The sequence below is a fragment of the Uloborus diversus genome, chromosome 4, assembly GCF_026930045.1.
Source record: "Uloborus diversus isolate 005 chromosome 4, Udiv.v.3.1, whole genome shotgun sequence".
NCBI classification, from domain to species: Eukaryota; Metazoa; Arthropoda; class Arachnida; order Araneae; family Uloboridae; genus Uloborus; species Uloborus diversus.
In genome coordinates, this window is record NC_072734.1 from 121,610,204 (window position 1) to 121,629,751 (window position 19,548).

The following is a 19,548-nucleotide window of genomic DNA, read 5'->3' on the forward strand; positions in this document are numbered from 1 at the left end:
ATTCAGTTTAGATTTAATGGAAAATGAGCTAGTAAAAGCTTATTTAAAACAACTTCTCCCCCCCTAAAAAAATGCAGGTCACATTAGTTACCATTAAGTGGGAAATTTTCATTCCATCGAGTATTAATCATATGAACAGGTAGCAGTTTAGATAAAATTTTCAAAAAAATTTAGTTTGAAAAAAATTGTACATTGTGTTATTCTTGAGGCATAGTGTAATGGCATAGTCGAGTGGCTGATGAATAAGCAGTTTCTCCTTAATAAAAACCAGCAAGTTCATCATTATTTATGCCTTGTTTGCTCAACATTTTAATTGAGTTTTTCCTGTTCAACTTGAATTCTGTAGGTTTTATGTTTCTGTGTAGATCAAGAGTGAATTTCAATCACAGTTTTTTTGTTTTAAATTTTGAAATGAATTTACTATACACAACACATGCATACACACATACATATATCAAGCCATCGCTATGGGCCCTGGAACTAGAGTCAAAAGCCACTTAAGTGCATCAAACCACATTATTTCAAACTACAAAATTACACAATATTCAATTCCTTCAAAAATTTATCTCACTTCATTGTTATTATAAAATATTAAATCACTCATCATGCTATTGCAGAAACTGCATGAAAGAATATTTCTGAGGTTTTTTCTGCTCTAACTTTTAGCATGAGAAACACTGGTAAGTGCACAAATATAAAAGAAATTTTAAAGATTTTTATTATACACACCATACAAAAAACGATCACTGTTAATTCAAAGTAAGATAGCAGCATTTCATGGTAACCTTTTTCCAGACAAAAATTATTATTATTTTTTTTTCAAATCAATCATTTACTTGATTTCAAATACTGCAATGGAGCAAGACCTGTTTATACCTCTGCTAATAGCTGAAATTAAATAATTATGTGTAAGTAAGCAGATAATGTCAAATATCATGGTACTGCATGATGACTTTAGCAATAAAAAGTGTTTTTACCGAAATTTGAGAAACATAGGTTTTTTTCTTTTGGAGCTGTTGAATTATACATAATTAGTTCATGAGAAAGAAAGAAATATTTATGAGCTAAAAGTAAATATATGTATATATGTAACACAGTTAAGAAAGCAAATTTGGAAAGTTTTAGGGTTGAGGAGCCCCTTTTCAATGCAAAATGACATAAGCTTTTGGATGTTAAGTCACTTTTGTCAAATATATTTACATAAATAAACTATTTTTTCCCCAAGCATTCCTTATAAAACCCTGAAATATAAGCACTTTTTTTTTTAAGTTTATATTTTTCTTAATGTTGTTTTATACGTTTTAACTTGCTTATAATTTAAATTATAAAAAAATACACAAATGAAGAATTTACTAATAATAGTCATAAAAATACTTTTTTATTCAAAGAGACAAACTATTGTTAAGTATACCACATCAATTTGAAGTATATTTTTAGACCCTTCAAAAAAGTTACATTTTACTCAATTCTCCCATAATACATGGTAAGGATACAGAAATAAGTTATGAGAAAATGATAGGGTAATAGTTGTACCATAAAATTGTTCATTATTTAGGGTGGCGACAGAAACTGCCAAAAAAAGTTCCCTAACTTTTCCCTGATTAAGTTCACCAAATTTCCCTGATTTACGTTATCAATAATAATGGTTTCCTTGCTTTGCCCTACGTGAAAACCACTGCATATTAAATAAAATGCAGTGTTTAAAACGTTTTAAACTGTTAAGAATATATTTTGAAAATATGCTCCTTTTTTTAGTATAGTAAATTATTTACAGGGAAATTTTTTGGAAATTTAAAACAAATACTTTACTTCTAGTAACCAGTCAACATAAGAATTCTAAGAAATTATTACAGACATTCTTAAAGAAATATCTAATCACTAGTCGACCCGTGCGGAACTCCGCACTGTGCTTCGAATCGTTTCATCAGGCATTTTGCTCTTAAAAAATTTCAAAGAACATTATGAAGAAGAACGGAAAAAAGTAAGCGCACAAGAGAAGGCATGTAATTTGAAGACATCAGTAACAAAACCTCGTTAAATACAACGTTGTGATAATTTAATCATAGCTCCCCTTTTAATCGCACATATTTTCAATGCAAACATAAATGTCATTAAAAGTGTGGCTGAGTGGTGACTCGTGAAAAAGCAATAATTGTGCATGTGAAAAAACAGGTTGTGGCAAATACAGTCCTGCACATGTCAGCATCTGACGGGGAAAAAAGAAACATTAAAGAGATATTTATTGGCACGTATTCGAATTGGCGCCATTCTGACTAACAGCCCGACACCCCAACAAACCTAGCAATTGCGCCTTCCTTTTCGAAAGCTATTCATTGAAGGAATGCGTAGTAAAAAACAGCAAAAAAGCTTTTTGCCAAAAAAAAAATAAATAATAATAAGATCATGCATCTGTGTTTTGTCATTAACCAGCATGATACGATTTAAAATTATTCGCAAAGCATGGAATTTTTTTAAAGAATGACGAAGATCTCACGTAGCGATTGAAACAAACATTCTAGAGAAGTAATAAATTTGATTGAAAATAAGTGTTTTTATCTTTGAATATTGAACTATTTCACATAGAAGGTTGCTTTAACCGTTACGGCTTAAACGCCCTCACATGTTTCTCTTTTAATCGATCACTTAAAATTCAAAACCAAAACCAGTTGAACTGAGTCCGTTCTTAAGTGTAATTTTTCGAACGTAGACAAAATGTATTTTTTTTTTTCAGCAGAAAGCAGAGGAGTAGAAAATAATTTCTTGCTAATGAAGTTGATAATACTTTTAATGCTTTATATCGTATTCGCGCGAATAAAAAATTAAAGGTTTACTGAGTGAAACTCTTAGTTTTAATCAGGCGTAGTATTTTTTCATTTGTACAAAAGGTCGAACACTGCTATTAGAAACATCTACATTTTAGCATACAATAAAAATGTTTTTCTGCACAAAAAGGATTTCTTTAGGTAAATCTAATACTTTTTTATGCCTACATTATGTTGAGTGGTCTGGATGTAGTCAAAGAACACAGTTCGACTAACAATCAACTTATCCAAATGATAACTGTAGCCTGCATAAAGGAGTCGAAACACCAAGTAGCATTCCCACTGCATTTATTTTATTAGGTGTGTATGTTATGAGCACATGTAATGCGTAATACTAATATAAATTTGATATTATGTCGGACAGCCCAAGCTTGCCCGAAGTTCAGATAGTTTATAGCCGAAAGCCCTACCGAAAAAAAACTTATCAATTAAACCGAACAACTAAGTCCAGTGCTGTTAAGCTTTATTAAAATATGAACACACACACAGGCTATTTTTTATTTTTATTTTTTTTGCCGAAAGCGACGTAAAAAATGGAAAACTGCATTAGAACTTTGCTTTAAAAAATGCATAAGAACTACAGGCAGCATCAAGGTTTTGAAACAGCAAGAGGCGATTTCGAAAACTTGAATTTTCGACCGTAAGTCTTTTTTTCGTCATTGGCCAGCCTGATAAGTTTTAAAATGAGAGGGGATTAATATATAAGATAAGATATTGATGAAAAATGTTTTTATTTTTGAAAATTTTTACAATTTGTTATCGCAGACTGCTTAAACCGTTATAACTTAGATGGCAGCACGTGTTCATCATTTAACAGCACGGTTAAAATACAAAATAAATTGAACTATGCTCTTTTTTAAGCGTAGCTTTTCGAATGTAGTAAAAATGTGATAAGCTATTTGTTTTTTAGCAAAAAGAAGAAAAAATATATATTTTACCCTTCAAATTGAGGTAGTATTTCATTTATTTGTACAAAGAGCCAAAAACTCATTAGAAGAATATATATTTCAATATACGATTTATTATTTTTTTTCTGAACAAAAAACAATTCTATTGCAGTCTGAAATCTTAAACCTGTTACTTATATTTTCGCTTACATTATGCTTTAATTTTCTTTCCAGAGCCAAAGCTTCAAAAAAAAAAAAAACACGTGCAGTTTCGAAGTAGTTTAGCACAAAATCACTGAATGTTTTCATATCAGCAAGGAGCATTTCCTTCTCATTTATTCTATTCCCTCATAGTAGTTATTCATTAAATTCAGTGTTCATGTAATGCGCGATATTTCTCTAATTTTTTGTTGCAGATTGTCCGGACGTGGGCCCGAACACGTAATCTCCTGGTTACGAAGAGAACGCTCTGCCGATCAAGCTACTCAGCTCTGTCGGTCACGGCGCAAATTAAAGTTATAAGTTTGACCGAAAACCTCATTCTGGTTCTTTAAAACAGGTTTTTCGGCTGAAAAAAACAATTTTTAGACCGTGGGTCTATTTTTCGTCAGTAGCCAGCACCATAAGCTTTAAAATAAGGCGTAAATCAAAGAAATCGATTAAGAATTGAGGAAAATCTGGCGTAGAAACCAAAAACAGGCTACAGAAATAATATATAAGGATGATAAAACTAGAAAGTTTATATAGAAATAATTTCGAACTAAATTTTCAAACAGGATAATTATTGCTGCAAGAATAACAAGAAAAATTTACTTATGTACACAAAGTAACTCAATTTCAAATGATTTCCTTATTTGTCGGGAAAAAAAATCTTAGATTACTTTTGTAACAAACAGCACTGAAATGCAAAAAAACAATCAATTAATTCCAATATATATATATATATATATAAAACCCTTCGTGTAATTTGAGGCGACAGCGAATAATACGACGGCAAAAAACAAAGTTGATTTTCATTCAACATTCATTTTTAGCAATTAAATTAAAAATACGAAGAAGTAATAATTTTACAGCTTTTATCTGTATAAATTTTAAAAACAAAGATTTTTTCTTGAAATCATGATTGCAGTACGCTAATTACTTCAAGACAATGAGTAAAGGCAAGGGCGCTAAGGCATTATTGACGGCTTCCATTTTGCCTGTAGGGTTGTTGATTTTACATAGCATGGAACTCGTGAAAGGTAAATTCGAGCTAAGTAAAATAAACAACTTTACAGACACAGAAGCAATTATAGGAAGTTCATCCAATTTTTAATAAGTTAAGATTCAATACTTAGACGTTGAGAAAAAAAGATGCACAAATATGCAGCAGTGTATAATCGCATCTCATTAATTTTACTTTTTTCTCAACAGATAATTGGCGGAAGATGCATAGGAAATTAGGGTACTTAATTTTGCAAAGCAAAAAAAAAAAAAAATTCTCTTCATTTAATAAATTTTCCCTGAATTTTTGTTATTTTTTCAAAATTCCCTGATATTTCCCTGATTAATAAAGTTCCCTGACTTTTCCCTGATCTGTCGCCACCCTGTTATTGTTGTGGTACTTTATTCTCATGGTGGCTGTAATTGCCTTAGACATATTAAATGATGTTCTTCCACATTTGCCATGTGATTAATGGTTGAAAAGATTACAACGAATTTTGGCAAAATATCACTGCTAATTTGGACACGGTTCTGAAAATTTAACAAGTTATGCCACTTATACATAAAACACAAGATGGAAACAATTCAATTTATTCAACTTTTAAAAGAAGCACTTGCAATTATACAAAGTTAGCATAAAAGAACATCCCAGTTTTAAAATTTTATATTTCATAAACTATTACACTTAGCACTATGAAAGATACATTAAAATAAATTATCCAAGCTTTTCACGCACTAAAGTTTGATGTGTGTGCCTTTTGTAACGTGATACACATCTATAACACAGATTTTAGAGTGTTTCACGGGCAATTTTTCGTAATGCTACACATATGCGATCTTTCAGTTCTTGCAATGTTGCAGGCAATGATGGTGTATAAACAAACTTTGACGAAACTTCATAAAACAAAATCACATGGGGTTAAGTTTGAGGATCTGGCTGGCCAATGCATAAAGGTAACTGATCATCGCCTACACGGTCAATTCAGCTTTGCGGAATGTAGGGGAGACCGGGGCAAGATGACGAGCCGGGCAAGATGACGAATGCCTTAATTTTTCCGTTTTAAACTAGGTAACTGCATCAACTGCATGCTACTGGCTCTCGTATCCGCTGTTCGTTCAGAAATAGTATAGAGACACTAAAATTGCCATATTTGTGTTAGTTCTGAAGCTCTGATTGTTTACCGTTGCCACGATATAACTTTTATGCATGTGTAAATAAGCTCTGCTGCATATACATATATGATATATCGTGTCTCTTGAGTATTTATGAGTAACTTAGTTTAAATATTACCTATTACCATTAATATATGTCAATTAATCGCCTTCTGTTATGGCAATGGAGAAGAATCAGTTCAAACAGGCAGTATGGGGCAAGATGACGGGCAGCAACGCGGGGCAAGATGACGAGCTTGCCTATTGCCCGTGTTTCGGAATTTATTAAACTAACTATGTTGTCCACTTTATTAAATTCCTGTAAACGCTGTCTGTTTGCCCACGCGACCTTGCGCTTCTCCTCTGGAGCTAAAAGACGCATTGAATCAAGGTAGGTATCGTTCGAAAGTGGGTGACCAAGGGCTATTTATAAACTAGTTGACCAAATGACTAATTGAATGAATTAAACCAAGCAAAGCTCTGCCGATTATTGACAATCGTAAATCTCACAAAGCTTTGCAGGCTATCTTATATTGCAGTGAAAAAACATTATCATGGTTGGGTTGCCATTTCACACATCCCATCGTCTCTAGCTCCTGATACGTCATTTTTCTGCCCATTAAAAACCTACTACAGCCAAGCATGTGACAATTTTATGGTCATTCATCAAGGACAAACTATCACAGAAAAGAAATATTGGTGAGCTTTTGAGCACCGCTTACTTCAAAGCAGCTATAGTTGGAAATGCCGATAAAGGGTTTAAAGAATGAGGTATCGAGTCTCTTAATTTTCTTGTTTTTTAGCGGACTATGATGTTGTTGGCTCTGAAACTGAATAATAGTGCTAATCCTCAGACCTTGGGAGTAGAAAACCAACATATAAACTCTCCAGACGAAGCAAAAGTTATGGCAAATGCTGATTCCGATACACCAAAGAAGCATGTTAGTGTTTTTGATTTCAATGTATTGCCTAAAGCAACACAATGCGAGAAAACAAAAACTGAAGCTCAAACATTCTTACAAGCACACCCGTCAAAGAAATGTCAGAACAAGGAGCAAAGCGGGAAAAAAAGAATTATTTAAAAAAAATAGGGAAAATAAGCTCGTGAAGCTAAAAAGGGAGCAAAAAAAAAAACTCAGACCAAATTCCTGTAGGCACAAGTCTATTAGTGCGGGCCCGTATTCATGCCAAGCAATGCAGTTGCAACAAATTCAAAGAATAGTGTTCTAAGATGCCTTGCTTGGAAAGTGGAATTTTGAGACCCTCCAACAGAAGAATGGATCCAGAGCTGTAAAAGCCAAGAGTGGTGGCATGAGGAATGTTCCAATCACGAAAATGGTATTTTTATTTGTGCCTATTTTTAGCTGCAGAACTTAACACTTGAACATTACGCTACAACACATTACGCTTAATTTGATACTTAGTAAGATGTTAAAACACAGTTATCATTTGTACAACTAGGCAACATATTCAAAACATAAAATATGTTCAACCTTTTTCAATGTTGTCATCTTGCCCCTAGGTCAAAGCCATCTTGCCCCAGTACTGTGGCAAGATGACGATTTGTTAGGGCTATAAAAAAATAAAAATATCCTCCGTTATTTTTATTTGAAAAATTAAATGGCAATATATTTAATACTACAAAGGACTACTCTAACAGCTCATGTAAAATTAATTTTTCTATCCTTAAAAATAAATTAATAAACCACGAAAATTGTTAGCATAGTCATCTTGCCCCGGTCTCCCCTAAGTGGTGCAGTGAAGTGGGGGAGGGGGGGGGAGAGAGACACTGCGCTCAGAGGGCTTGGTTTTAACATAGTTGCCAATCCTAATACAGTAGTTAATACACATGGAAAGACTGTTGTGTAGTTACTTTTAAAAACTTGGACAGTTTCTTTATATCATTTATAGTGGTAAGTGTAGCTAATAGTTTATGAAATATAAATTTTTAAAACCAGGATATTCTTTTATGCTAACTCTGTGTTATTAAGGCAGCAACACTGAGTTTTATCCAATAAAACTGATGCTGCCAACCAAATATAATCTTTATATGCATTAATCAAAAAGGTTTTAAATTTCAATTGTAGCAGGTACAGTGAAATCTCGTTACAACAAGAGGGGACAGCTTCAAAGGACCACAAATTTTGTTCGTTGTAATGGAATTCCAATAACGTAATGGCAGTTATATAGGGACTGAAAATAGTTCGTTGAAACGGAAATCTCACTGTGTATCTTAATTCCAAACATAAAACCTATTTAGAGAAACACAAAAAATCTAAAGAAAATGTCAAAACAACTATTACAGGAATTTCACTTTATGTATTAGTTCATGCTTTTGAAGATTATCCTTTCGATTGCATCTGTAACTGCATGTTCCACAGCTATAAGGCCGTTCACCAGTATGGACAAGCAAATGTCTTTTGACATCGGTAGACTTAAGAGATTTGTAGCCACAATATGGACAAATATGGATCAAACAATCACCATAACTAGCTTCTTTGTGTCTTCGAACTAATATCAAAAGAAAACAGTATTCAATTTTTAAACTAATTAAAAACATTTTTTGATGATATGGAACAAAATTGCAGATTTTTTTTTTTTTTTTTTCATAATTGCAAACAATTTTGGACAAGAATATATGATTAAAGTTTAAATAACATCTATGCATGATAGAAAATCATTTAGACATCCATAAACTTGAGAAATAAATTATTAGGATTTCTTGAAAATCATAAAAAGCACTTGAATCGTTTATTTCAGAAAATACCTAAGGGACAAAATATCAAAAAATGTGTTTTTGGTGGTACTGTACAATTTAAAGGTAATTACATTTTTTAGTGCAGAAATAACCTATATTCCATATCAGCAATGCTTTTTGGCAGGCTTGAAAATAATCTGTTTCTTTCAGAAAGAACCCAAGCTCCATCGCTTAGGCTCTTTCTGCTCTCATGACGGTTGGCCTCACCTGTTTTGTGACTCGCTGTTTTGTTTGATTCAAAGGTTACCTAACACTGAGTGGTTAGTTTTTGCAAGCTTTTGATGAAAATTAGGTGTTACTTTGTTGTTTATTATTACGTTATGTAGCAATTAAGCTATGTCGGATAGTTCAGATGATGATCCTAATCCTAAGCCTAGGTGTGGAGTTGTGCACAAAAAATACAAATGGAACATTATTTCGAATGCTAGGCTCAAAGGACTGCAATATGTCTCGTACAAAGAAAAAGAAGTTCTCAGCAAAGCAACGTTGAATGATGTAAAAACAAATTTTAAAATTTATCGGGTTTTGCACAGCAAGATTTTTGGTTTTAGGTAACAATCAACAAAAAAAAAAAGATAGACAATGTAAAAAAAGTTGATGAAATACACTGTTGGATATGAATCCTTCTATGACACTATCATCCAATAGCCAACAACTGACAAGGAGTTGCCAGAATCAGAATAAGTGAATAAGGTCAGATCCTTTGTATATAGACATACTGTAGCTTGTAGTCAACTTGTATTTTTCGATTTAGGCATAGTAAACACTCTTTTTTTATACTTAAGTGTGCCTGTTACTCACCTTTGCTAGCAAAACACATAAAAATTAATGGTTTGACTTAATTTCAATAATAATTTTGAAAAAATCCTTTTTGATACTCTCATTTATTGCAGAAACCACCTAAGTGCAATTTTTTTAAAAAATTTATAACTCAAAACTTAAATATTTTTTTAAATAAATAGATAATCCCAATAGTAAGTTTTTGATTTCATAAAAATTTATTTGAAGGAGACTAGACCTGTACTAAGGCTGCAAAACAGTTTTTTTTAGTTTTCTGAAAGTTGAAAAAAAGCGCACTTAGGTGGTTTCTGAAATAAACGATTCAAATAAAAAACAAAACTTACAAAAATAAATACTATAATTGAAGAATTGTTTGTAGAACATGAAAGCTTTTGCCATTACATTTGTTTGATTATTTGAAATTGAGCACAAGTTTTTAGGGGGAAAAAATTAAACACACATTAACAAGAAGAAATTAAAAAAAAAAAAAAATTAAGTTAAAACAATTTAAACTAAGTCCTTTCAGGTTAAATGCTTTTTAACCTAGTTCTGAATAAGTTTTTGAAAAGATCAATTTCTCATATTGAATGGGAAAATATAAAGAATTGAAACAGTACAGTAAAAATGTTTGAATAGACTTCAATAGATCTTAAATTGGAGACAGTGCCATAATATTGAAATTATAATTATTTTTTAATGGGTCTAACCTCTTTTCTGATTAGATTTAGGCATTTGTGCATGTTCATTCTATAACTCAGTAAAATTTGGGATCTCATTTGGTTAAATGAGAATTCCCCTGTCAGTTTTTAATGAGAGTGAACTGTGGTTTGAAATAATTCTACTGCTTTTCATTTTTTTACAAATCTTATGATACCTTATATTAACTTACTCATTTAAATATGAAACAGTATCCAAAAAATACCTATAAATATTAAGTATTCATAGACATATGGCCAATCAAGTTCATTTTTTTTTTACATACAATACATTCTTAAGAATATTTTTACAAAATGTATTTAATATACTTCATAAAAATGTGCAAAATTTTATAAAATATGTTAAATACAGCTGATAAAATGTACCCTTTCACAAGTAATCGAAAAGGTGATTAATAATGTATGTACAGAATAAACATTTGCATCATAAATTATGCAGCATTTTAACTTCTAGTGTTTTGATATACGAATAAAATGAAAATACAAATATTAAGTTTTAAAATGTTATCTAATTATCTGGTAGAATATTCGGCATTCTGTGCCATCCCTATCTTTCATCAAATTAATACATAACAAATGTTTTCCTTTTCCTGACTCCTTAAATTGGACTTGGAGTTTAAGCAGCCCCAGTGATTTTTAAAACCCAGTGTCACTGTCTTAAAAGCAGAAAATTTCAATTTTTGAAGTTGAAATTCATTGAATGAGAGCACTACAGTGTGGTTCAAAGTAGTACTTAATTGCCTTGAGTAATTCGTATTTTTTTAAAAAAAGTATATTAAACAGACAAGATTTTAGAAGTTAAATATTTTTTACTTCATGAATGAACATTAAAAAAGTAAATGTAAGAAATATATTTACCTGGGTAATCCATGAGGAACAGAATGGATATATTTAAAACTTTTGTATCAATTCAAAAAATATAAACTGGAAAAGTTATTTCAATCATGCAAAATTCGACAAATAATTTCAATTTTACAGACATAGATGAAATAAAAAACCTCGAGTACTTCAAAACAATATACACACTTCCAAGCAAAAAAGCAAAAATTTATTTGGTAAAAAACATTACATTGAACCAAAATGCAAATATGTGATAAAAGCTTTGTGTTAAAACTTCAATTAAGAACATTTACTAAGAGATAATACTTATAGACGAATTATTATAAGTGACAAAAATGTATTCTACTTGCTTTTCAAGTAGTTAATTACTTTATTAAAATTTTAAAAATATTCTTTCACTAAAATACAAATAGAGATTTTGACATCATAGGCGCAATTAAACTTCATTAATCTTGTTATATCCAAGTCAACCTACAGGGGTGAAAGCTGCAAAAATACTCAAGATGGAATTTTTTTTTTAATAGAAAAGAGCTGAGTCCCAATTTTAGTATTTTATAAAGTAAAAGAACAGAATATAGCACTTTATAGTTTAACTAAATAAATGAATAAAATAATTTCACTTAATTTAAAAATAATTTATTTTTTAAAATTTGGTAATGAGTAGCAGTTTCTCCTAAATATGACTTCAAAATACAAAGTTAAAAAATATATACAATTGTCCTAACTAACCAAATTTAGTTCATTTACTGATTACTTACAGTAACCCCCACTTGTAAAATCACTGGATCATAAAACCAGCCACTTTTTAAAATCTAATATTATGGGGGGATGAACAGAATCATTATAATATCAAAATATGCTAAAATCATCCTTTAATAAAATGATTTTACCGCCATTTTATAAAATCAAACTTTTGGAGAGCATAAGTTAAAAATTGATAAGACAGAATAAATTTCAAAGGTATGTTGCACCAAGAAGTGGAGGGATCACTCTCAGAAAATGAGGATACCGCAGTGCCTAATTTGTCCCCTATCTTTCAATAAATGTCAGAAATACTTTAGAGCAAAGAGGATTTATGAAGAATGTTACAAACATTTTTAGCGGTGTCGAATCTTGACTTTCAAATTCTGCCCATCAAATATGAGTGCACCAATATTTTAAGACCGTTGTGTAAATAAAAAAAATAACCTCATGTTATGTTAAAATATCAATTGTGTTTTGAAACTGGTAAAATAATGTAAACATAGTAATTTTTTTTTAATTTTTAAACTTTAAAATTTTTAAAAGAAAGTATGCCACTTTATAAAATCAATCCCTTAATAAAATCAAATGTCCTCAGAAGAAACACAACTTTAATAAGTTGGCGGGCACTGTAGTACTTTTCAATTTTTATCTTTATCTGTCTCACTACGCTTTGAATGGTTAAAAAAATAACTCTGTCATAAGACTGAAAACTTTCACCCCTGTCAACATATCAGCTTTTTTTAAAGAAAAGAAATAGAAACAATTTGTAAAAAGCAATTCTAGCATTTTAACAGAGATATATCATACATATTTTCTATGTTTAAGAATGCACATGTACATTCTTAATTCCTAATTTTAAATTTCAAAATGTTATTCAAGTAGTGTACCACATCAAGTAGTATATTTACTCAATATGTCAGGATGAGTTCTAACTATCTTTGTCATTGAAAACTTTTCAAGTCACAACAACTAATCTTTTAAATGCACTAAATTGTGCTTCTTCAAGTCATCTTTCCTTTTACATTTATACTCACAGAAGAGACAATTATAAGGACGTTCACCAGTATGAATACGCACGTGTCTTGTCATATTACTGGCTCGACGAGTGGAATAGCTGCAGTGTGGACAGGAATGAAGATTAGCAACATTCAAGTCCTTGGATGTTAAAAACCTCAAAGCACTTTCCATCATGGCTTTCTCAACTACAAAAACAGAATTGTTATAATTACTTTACAATAAGAGAGATACTGGGTATAGCTTTATGAATTAAAAATCCTTTTTAAACATGTTCCTAATAATCACTTGAGCCCAGATTATATACCAAATGCACTATGTGTATTGTATATGCAATTGCATGTTTTTGTTTCTTTTGATGTAAGGGGGTGCATATAAACAGCAAATGATTTAAATAAATGCAGTTGTACCTTGCTTATAGAATTATTTTATTTTAAATGAAGCTAAAAAGTTTTTTTTTTTTTTTTACAGAAAAAAAAAATTGAGTGACACATGGAAATTCCGTTCCTTGAAATGAATACTTTCCCCTCTGATTGCAAAAAAGGAAAGTGGAAGGACTTCTAAGAAAAGAGATGCAAACGACTTTTTCGGGGTACTTTTAATAACCTTGAGTGACTGAAATTTTAGGGTTAAAAAGTTATGTTGTTTTTAAGTAATTATTCATCACATATAAACATACCTAAAGCAGAAAAGCATACTTATGGTCACAAAGAACTTGATTTGCAATGATGAAAAAGATTTGATTATAGACAGTAACTTATTTTGTTTGTGAAATAGAAAAAAAGTCCAAGAAAACTTGACAATATTTTAGGAAAAAAACAAAACATGATGTAAAGACATTGACGACTTTATATTCAGTAAGAAAATGAGCCCAACTGGTACTAGGCAGCATTAAGCATTTCAAATACTGCCATAGGACTTCTATAAAAGTTGAAAACATTTCCACCTTGAGAAATGACATTAAACAACAAAAGCAATACCTAACTGGAGGGGAGAAAAAAATAGAAACATAGGATTTTTTACAATAAAAATAAAAAAATTAGCATAACAATTTATACGTACATAATTTTAAAAAAAAATATTTTCCATCTCAATAATATATGCAAAAAATGTAAGGCAAATCACATATTTATCCAGATGTGACAATTTTCCTTTGCATAAGTTTAAAAAAAAGTGCAAGTTTTAGGTATTATAGTGCATATTTTAATTATTTCTTAGTGAATATAATCTGGGCTCTAATAATTAAAAATATTTACGTAAATGAATTCATAATTTAACATAAAAAAGAGAAATTTTTCGGGGAAAAAAACTTCAGAGAATTAAATACCAAATTTACTTTAAAGCCAATTCAAATAACACAAAATAAATATTATAACAATAAGAAAAATATAAGTGGCATTTGAAAACAAAAATACAGTTGTTGCTAGATCATGGCAGCACTAAAAAACAAGTAAAAAAAGGGGTGAAGTTTTCTGTTAGTTTTCAATCTGTCATGAAAAAAGAAAATAAATTAGAGTACAAATTTAAAATGATGAGTTTAATTCCATGCATTTAAACGAAGTGTAAAAATTATAGATAAGATTTGACTACATGTGCATTAGATGCAATGTTTCTAATTGAGTAATGAAATTGTAACAGCTATAACCCTGGGTATCTAAAAAATTTGCGAATGAATTTTAATTTATTTTTTTGAGGAGTTTAAATTTCATAAAATTTACTTTTTTGAAAAAAAAAATAAATAAACGAGCAACAATTGGATTGTAAAAACTCCAAACCATAGCAAATATTAGATCAATATAAAATTTGAATATGTCAAGTTCTTCATGCGTTAAAATCTTTTTATGGTAATGATTGCCAATATTTATTTCTATGAAGGATTACTTTTCTACAACTGCAGCTTTTGTTGAGGACTTATTTTTGCAAGTGTGAATTCTGAGAAGGGTGTTTTTGTAATCTTGATTTTCATGAAAGGTATATTTTGAAAATTCAAAGGAAAAAGAAAAAAAAAATCAATTGATAACAATCCCTAAAACCAATACATGCTAGCCACAAGTGAATGCTTAAGTGGCGTTTAAAAAAGGTTACGGGTTATGGCAAGTTGAGGGAATATTTCCATTGAGGAAGATTTGGCAGTCATAAAAAAATTCACAGTAGGATTCTAACAGTAGGGTGATTGCACAATGGCTAAAATGTTCTGGAATGACATCAACTGCAAGTTAGAAAGTTATATAGGAAAATGCAAAGTATGTATAGCAATAAATTAAAATGGCTTGCAGGTCCATCATTTCAAAGTTTTCTGAGGAAGGAGAAGTGGGAGTCAAGGATAAAAACTTAATGCATTATATTTTTTAGAAAAAAATACAACATATTCATGCACAAATGTGTAATAACTTTGTGTTTCCAAAGGGGGGGGGGGATTCTTCCTGCAATCAAGTGAGATTACTTTTTTATTCATAAACAAATTAAAAACTTATTTCAGTTGATAGCAGCACTTTTCAAATTTTTAGCTTCTGCTGAAGAGCAGAAATAAGATAAAAATACAACTATATAATAATTGAAACAAAAAACTCGCCAAAATAAATTTTAAAATGCAAAATAAGTATTCTAATTATAACATCTAAACATTTAAATGGAGTTCAAAAAACTAGTCTAACTTGTTTGAAAAGTTCAAGGGAATATTTCAATGAGGAACATTTAACAGTTATTAAAAAAATTTTAAAAAGTCATGACCAATGACTTGAAATTTTAGTGGTAGTGGCTGAAATGTTTTGCTAGGGCATTAGCTACAAAGTAGCAAATATTAGGGGGAAATGTGATACAGTAACCTCTCTATCTTGACCACCTGTCTATCTTGACCACTAATGTACACCAAATTTGGTTTGGAGTATTGTAAAAAACCCTTTGTAAGTTGACCATTTGGTTTATATTTTTAAAACTTAATGTAGCAAATTGTTTTATTTTATGCTATTATTTATTTTATAGCTTTCTAAGAATATTTTCGATGTCAGACCAGCATTTTACCAACTAAATAAAACAGCAGCATAACTAAACCTCCTTGTGAGTTTAACCACACGGGAAAACTACTAAGAACCCTTTTATTCTCCAAACTTGTTTTTCTTTTCTTCTATTTGAGATTGCCTTTTGTACTCTCTGTTCAATGAAAACATGTGTCAGTAGAAAAGTACAAAGTATTTTTTTCCAGTTGCAATATTTTGTGGCAACACTGGAATTGTGCTAAAGAGTAAAGTTACTTGCATTGCAGTATTTCTGGTGCCTTTTTGAACTATGAGAGTCCATCTTGTTATTCTTTGTGTTATAGTTTTACATAAAATAGCTTCAAAAAGGAAGTTAGTTGAACTTGAGATTGATAACAAGTATGAAATATTAAAATTAATTGAAATGGGAGAAAGCCAGAGAAAATTAGCAGACATATATGGAAATTTTAAAACTAGTGTCTAATAAGTGTGCCAAACTTCAATAAGGAATTATTTTGTTGAACAATAGATCATCATGGTTATAAATGTATATGAAAAAAAAAAGCGAAAAATTTGTTATTTTTGAATAGATATAAATTTTTAGGAACTATTAATATCAAATAAGTAACTTTTCATAAACAATAAGAAATAAAAAAATTTTTTGATCAATTTACTGAAATTTTAAATTTGCATGACACATTATATGTCATTCTGGGAAAATTCTCTAAAAATATTTGAATAACATTTTAAATTTTTGTTTCAAAGTAATGTAAAACAATGAAAGTGAGTTGAATAGAAAGAGTAACTGTCAATTAGTGAAAAAAGGAATACATAGTGCAAGAAATAATAATAAAAAAAAATACCCCTTTATAAGTTGACCACCTGTCTAAGTTGACCACCAAAGTACTGCACCGCAAGTGGTCAACTTACACAGGTTTCACTGTACATGGAAAAATATATTATAAAATATTCTTGCTGCCAGTAATCAAGTGAAACTATATTTTGATCTCTCAAAAAATATATGAATGAATCATGTTATTTCAGTTCAACTTAATAAAAATTTTGCAACTATTTCCTAGAGTATGATTCAATAAATTTGTAATAACTAATAAATATTAACACATAAACTGAGCATTCCAATTATTAAATCTAAAGTTGTAATTTTATGTAACTAAAATTCAAACTAAACATTATTTAACAGCAAAATGTCAATACATATAACATCGGACAAGCTGGAACATATTAGTCAGTGAAAACTAATTTTAAACAAACTACTTATATCCTAGAACAATAAAAAAATTTATTACATAAATTACAATTTAATTTGAACAACAACTCAATAATTCACATAATTTTCACAATGTTTATAATCACAAAAACCCAAATAATCAGTTTAAAACAAGACAATGTGTGTAAGAAAAGTTTTTCGAAAAAGTATATACATATGAATTAAATGCAGATTCAATTCATTTTAAGAGTAAAATTCACACGAATTTTTATCACAAATATTATCACATCTTAAAATGTATCATGTTATGTTTTTTTAGATTTTCTTTTTGGTTGCATCTGTACGAGCACATTGAACATGCATATGGCCTTTCACCAGTGTGGGTGAGCATATGACGTTTTAAGTGACCGGAATATCTGGTCGAATAAGCACAATAAGGGCAGGTACGAATTGTTTGGGAGATCAATCCCATGCTTGTGGAAAATACTTCTTGATGTTCTTGAACTATGAAAAAAAAAGAAAAGAAAATTATTGATGCAGAATTTACGAATACATTAAAATATAAACTAAAAATAGGCTGACAGTTTTGAAAATTCAAAACATAATAAGCAAGCATGAATTGTTGGGAAATAAACCCCAAGCTTGTGGAAAATACTTATTGATGTTTTCGAACTATGAAAATAAAAAAAAGGAAAATTATTGATGCAGAATTAACAAATGCATTGAAATATAAACTAAAAATAAGCTGACAATTTTTGAAAATTAAATAACTGAATACTAAAATTATAAGCAAAACCAATGAATAAAACTCAAAAATATTGTTGACAGAAAAATTGTAAGGACCATGCAATGTAATGGACCACCCAGAAAAAATGCAGCTGTTTTGCTGGTAATGTAAGGACCAGCAAAACAGCTGCATTAAAATTGGATACAGGCTGGCATAAGAAGTAAAGGTACCATCCTATTAGTTAATTTCCATAGCTCTCTCCCCTTGTACTGTTTGTACTCTTTTTCTGAAATTATGCATTTAGAATTTAAAAATGTGAGGTTTGTCATAACACAAAAAGAAAAAGAAAAATGAAAAGAAACTAAAAAAAGGAAAATATGTTTGCTTACATTTAAGAAATCAACCATAAATATAAAATAATTTATCAGTAAGATTCTGAATAAAATAATATAGTAAACAGACAATTTCCATATCACTTCATATATTTTTGAATACAAAAGCTAGTCGAAATTTTTGTACATTACAAATGAGAAAGACATTTATGGTTAAATAAATATATATATAGGAAAACTATTTGAAAAACAAGCATAATATAATTCGATGTGCAGTATAATTTTTTCCATTTTAATTAACAATTCGAAAATTCTTTAATGAAGTTATCTAAATTTACCTCTATAACTTTGTTTATTATTATTACTGCAATCAAAATCACATTATTCAATTTGGTTCGTAATATCAAAGCCTTTAAGCAAGGTTCATTTATTTTCAGTTTTGAAAAGCTTTTATTCATACGTTTAAATTGTGTCTGGAAGAGTTAAATGTATTTCAAGGAATCTCCAAAGAGATACAAAATAACAAAATTTAATTACTTGCTTTAATGGAATCTAAAATTCAAATCTTTGTAATACTATATTTGATGATTTTGCACACCCTTAATTCATGAAGTCAAAATAATAATTTTTCCCAGACACCCCCAAAGCAGAATACTTGACGATGTTCTGCAAGTACTTCAAGCTATACATAAGCAACAAATGTGACCTTTTCCACAAATCAGAAACCCTAAATCAAAATTGTTACATACAGGTTTTTTTTTTTTCTTTCAGTTCTTAAAACTTTACTGATGCTATGCATTTCTGTGGAACTTAAACCAATTGAGATTTTCCAAAAATATTTTATATGCTTTCTAAAATGAATAGAAAGAACAAAGATACAAAATTTTATAAAAATCTGAACCTAGGTGTCAAACCACGTTTTTTTGGTTAATTTTACATAGCATGAAGGAGAAATAAAAATAATGTTAGTGAGTAAATAAATTACTAAAATAGTAAATAAAATGAGTCGAGTTAGGGAAGCAAATAATAAAACACTTCAAAACTTTCTAAATAATTGAAATATTTTGAGGATGCAAAAGGATTAAATCTCAAACAAGACACACAATTTTCAATAATGGACATGTTTCAATATTGGTATGTTTCCAAAACATATGTTTATGGAGGAAATTGCAATGGATGAAGGTTGATTTTGAAAAATAAGGGAAAGGGGATCCAAAAACGCTAGAGAAATCAGAAGATTTTCAGATTTAGAAAATAAAATTTCTGCAGAAAATCTGCAGGAACTGCTGATTTTCTCAAATATCTTCCGACTCAAGAGAGCACTTTGCACGTATTCTGCAGATTTCTTTAAGTTTGAAGTAAATCTAAAG

The 19,548-nt window shown here is 29.9% G+C and overlaps 1 protein-coding gene across 1 annotated transcript in view; it reads right to left on the reverse strand.

Moving 5' to 3' along the window:
- The window catches only part of LOC129220807 (zinc finger protein 513-like), a 35,591-nt gene extending 22,501 nt beyond the window's left edge, over nucleotides 1-13,090 (reverse strand). Inside the window, exon 1 of the mRNA XM_054855238.1 lies at nucleotides 12,890-13,090. Coding sequence (XP_054711213.1) covers nucleotides 12,890-13,090 — 201 coding nt within the window. The remainder of the gene's footprint in view (nucleotides 1-12,889) is intronic.
- Nucleotides 13,091-19,548: the final 6,458 nt, after the last annotated feature.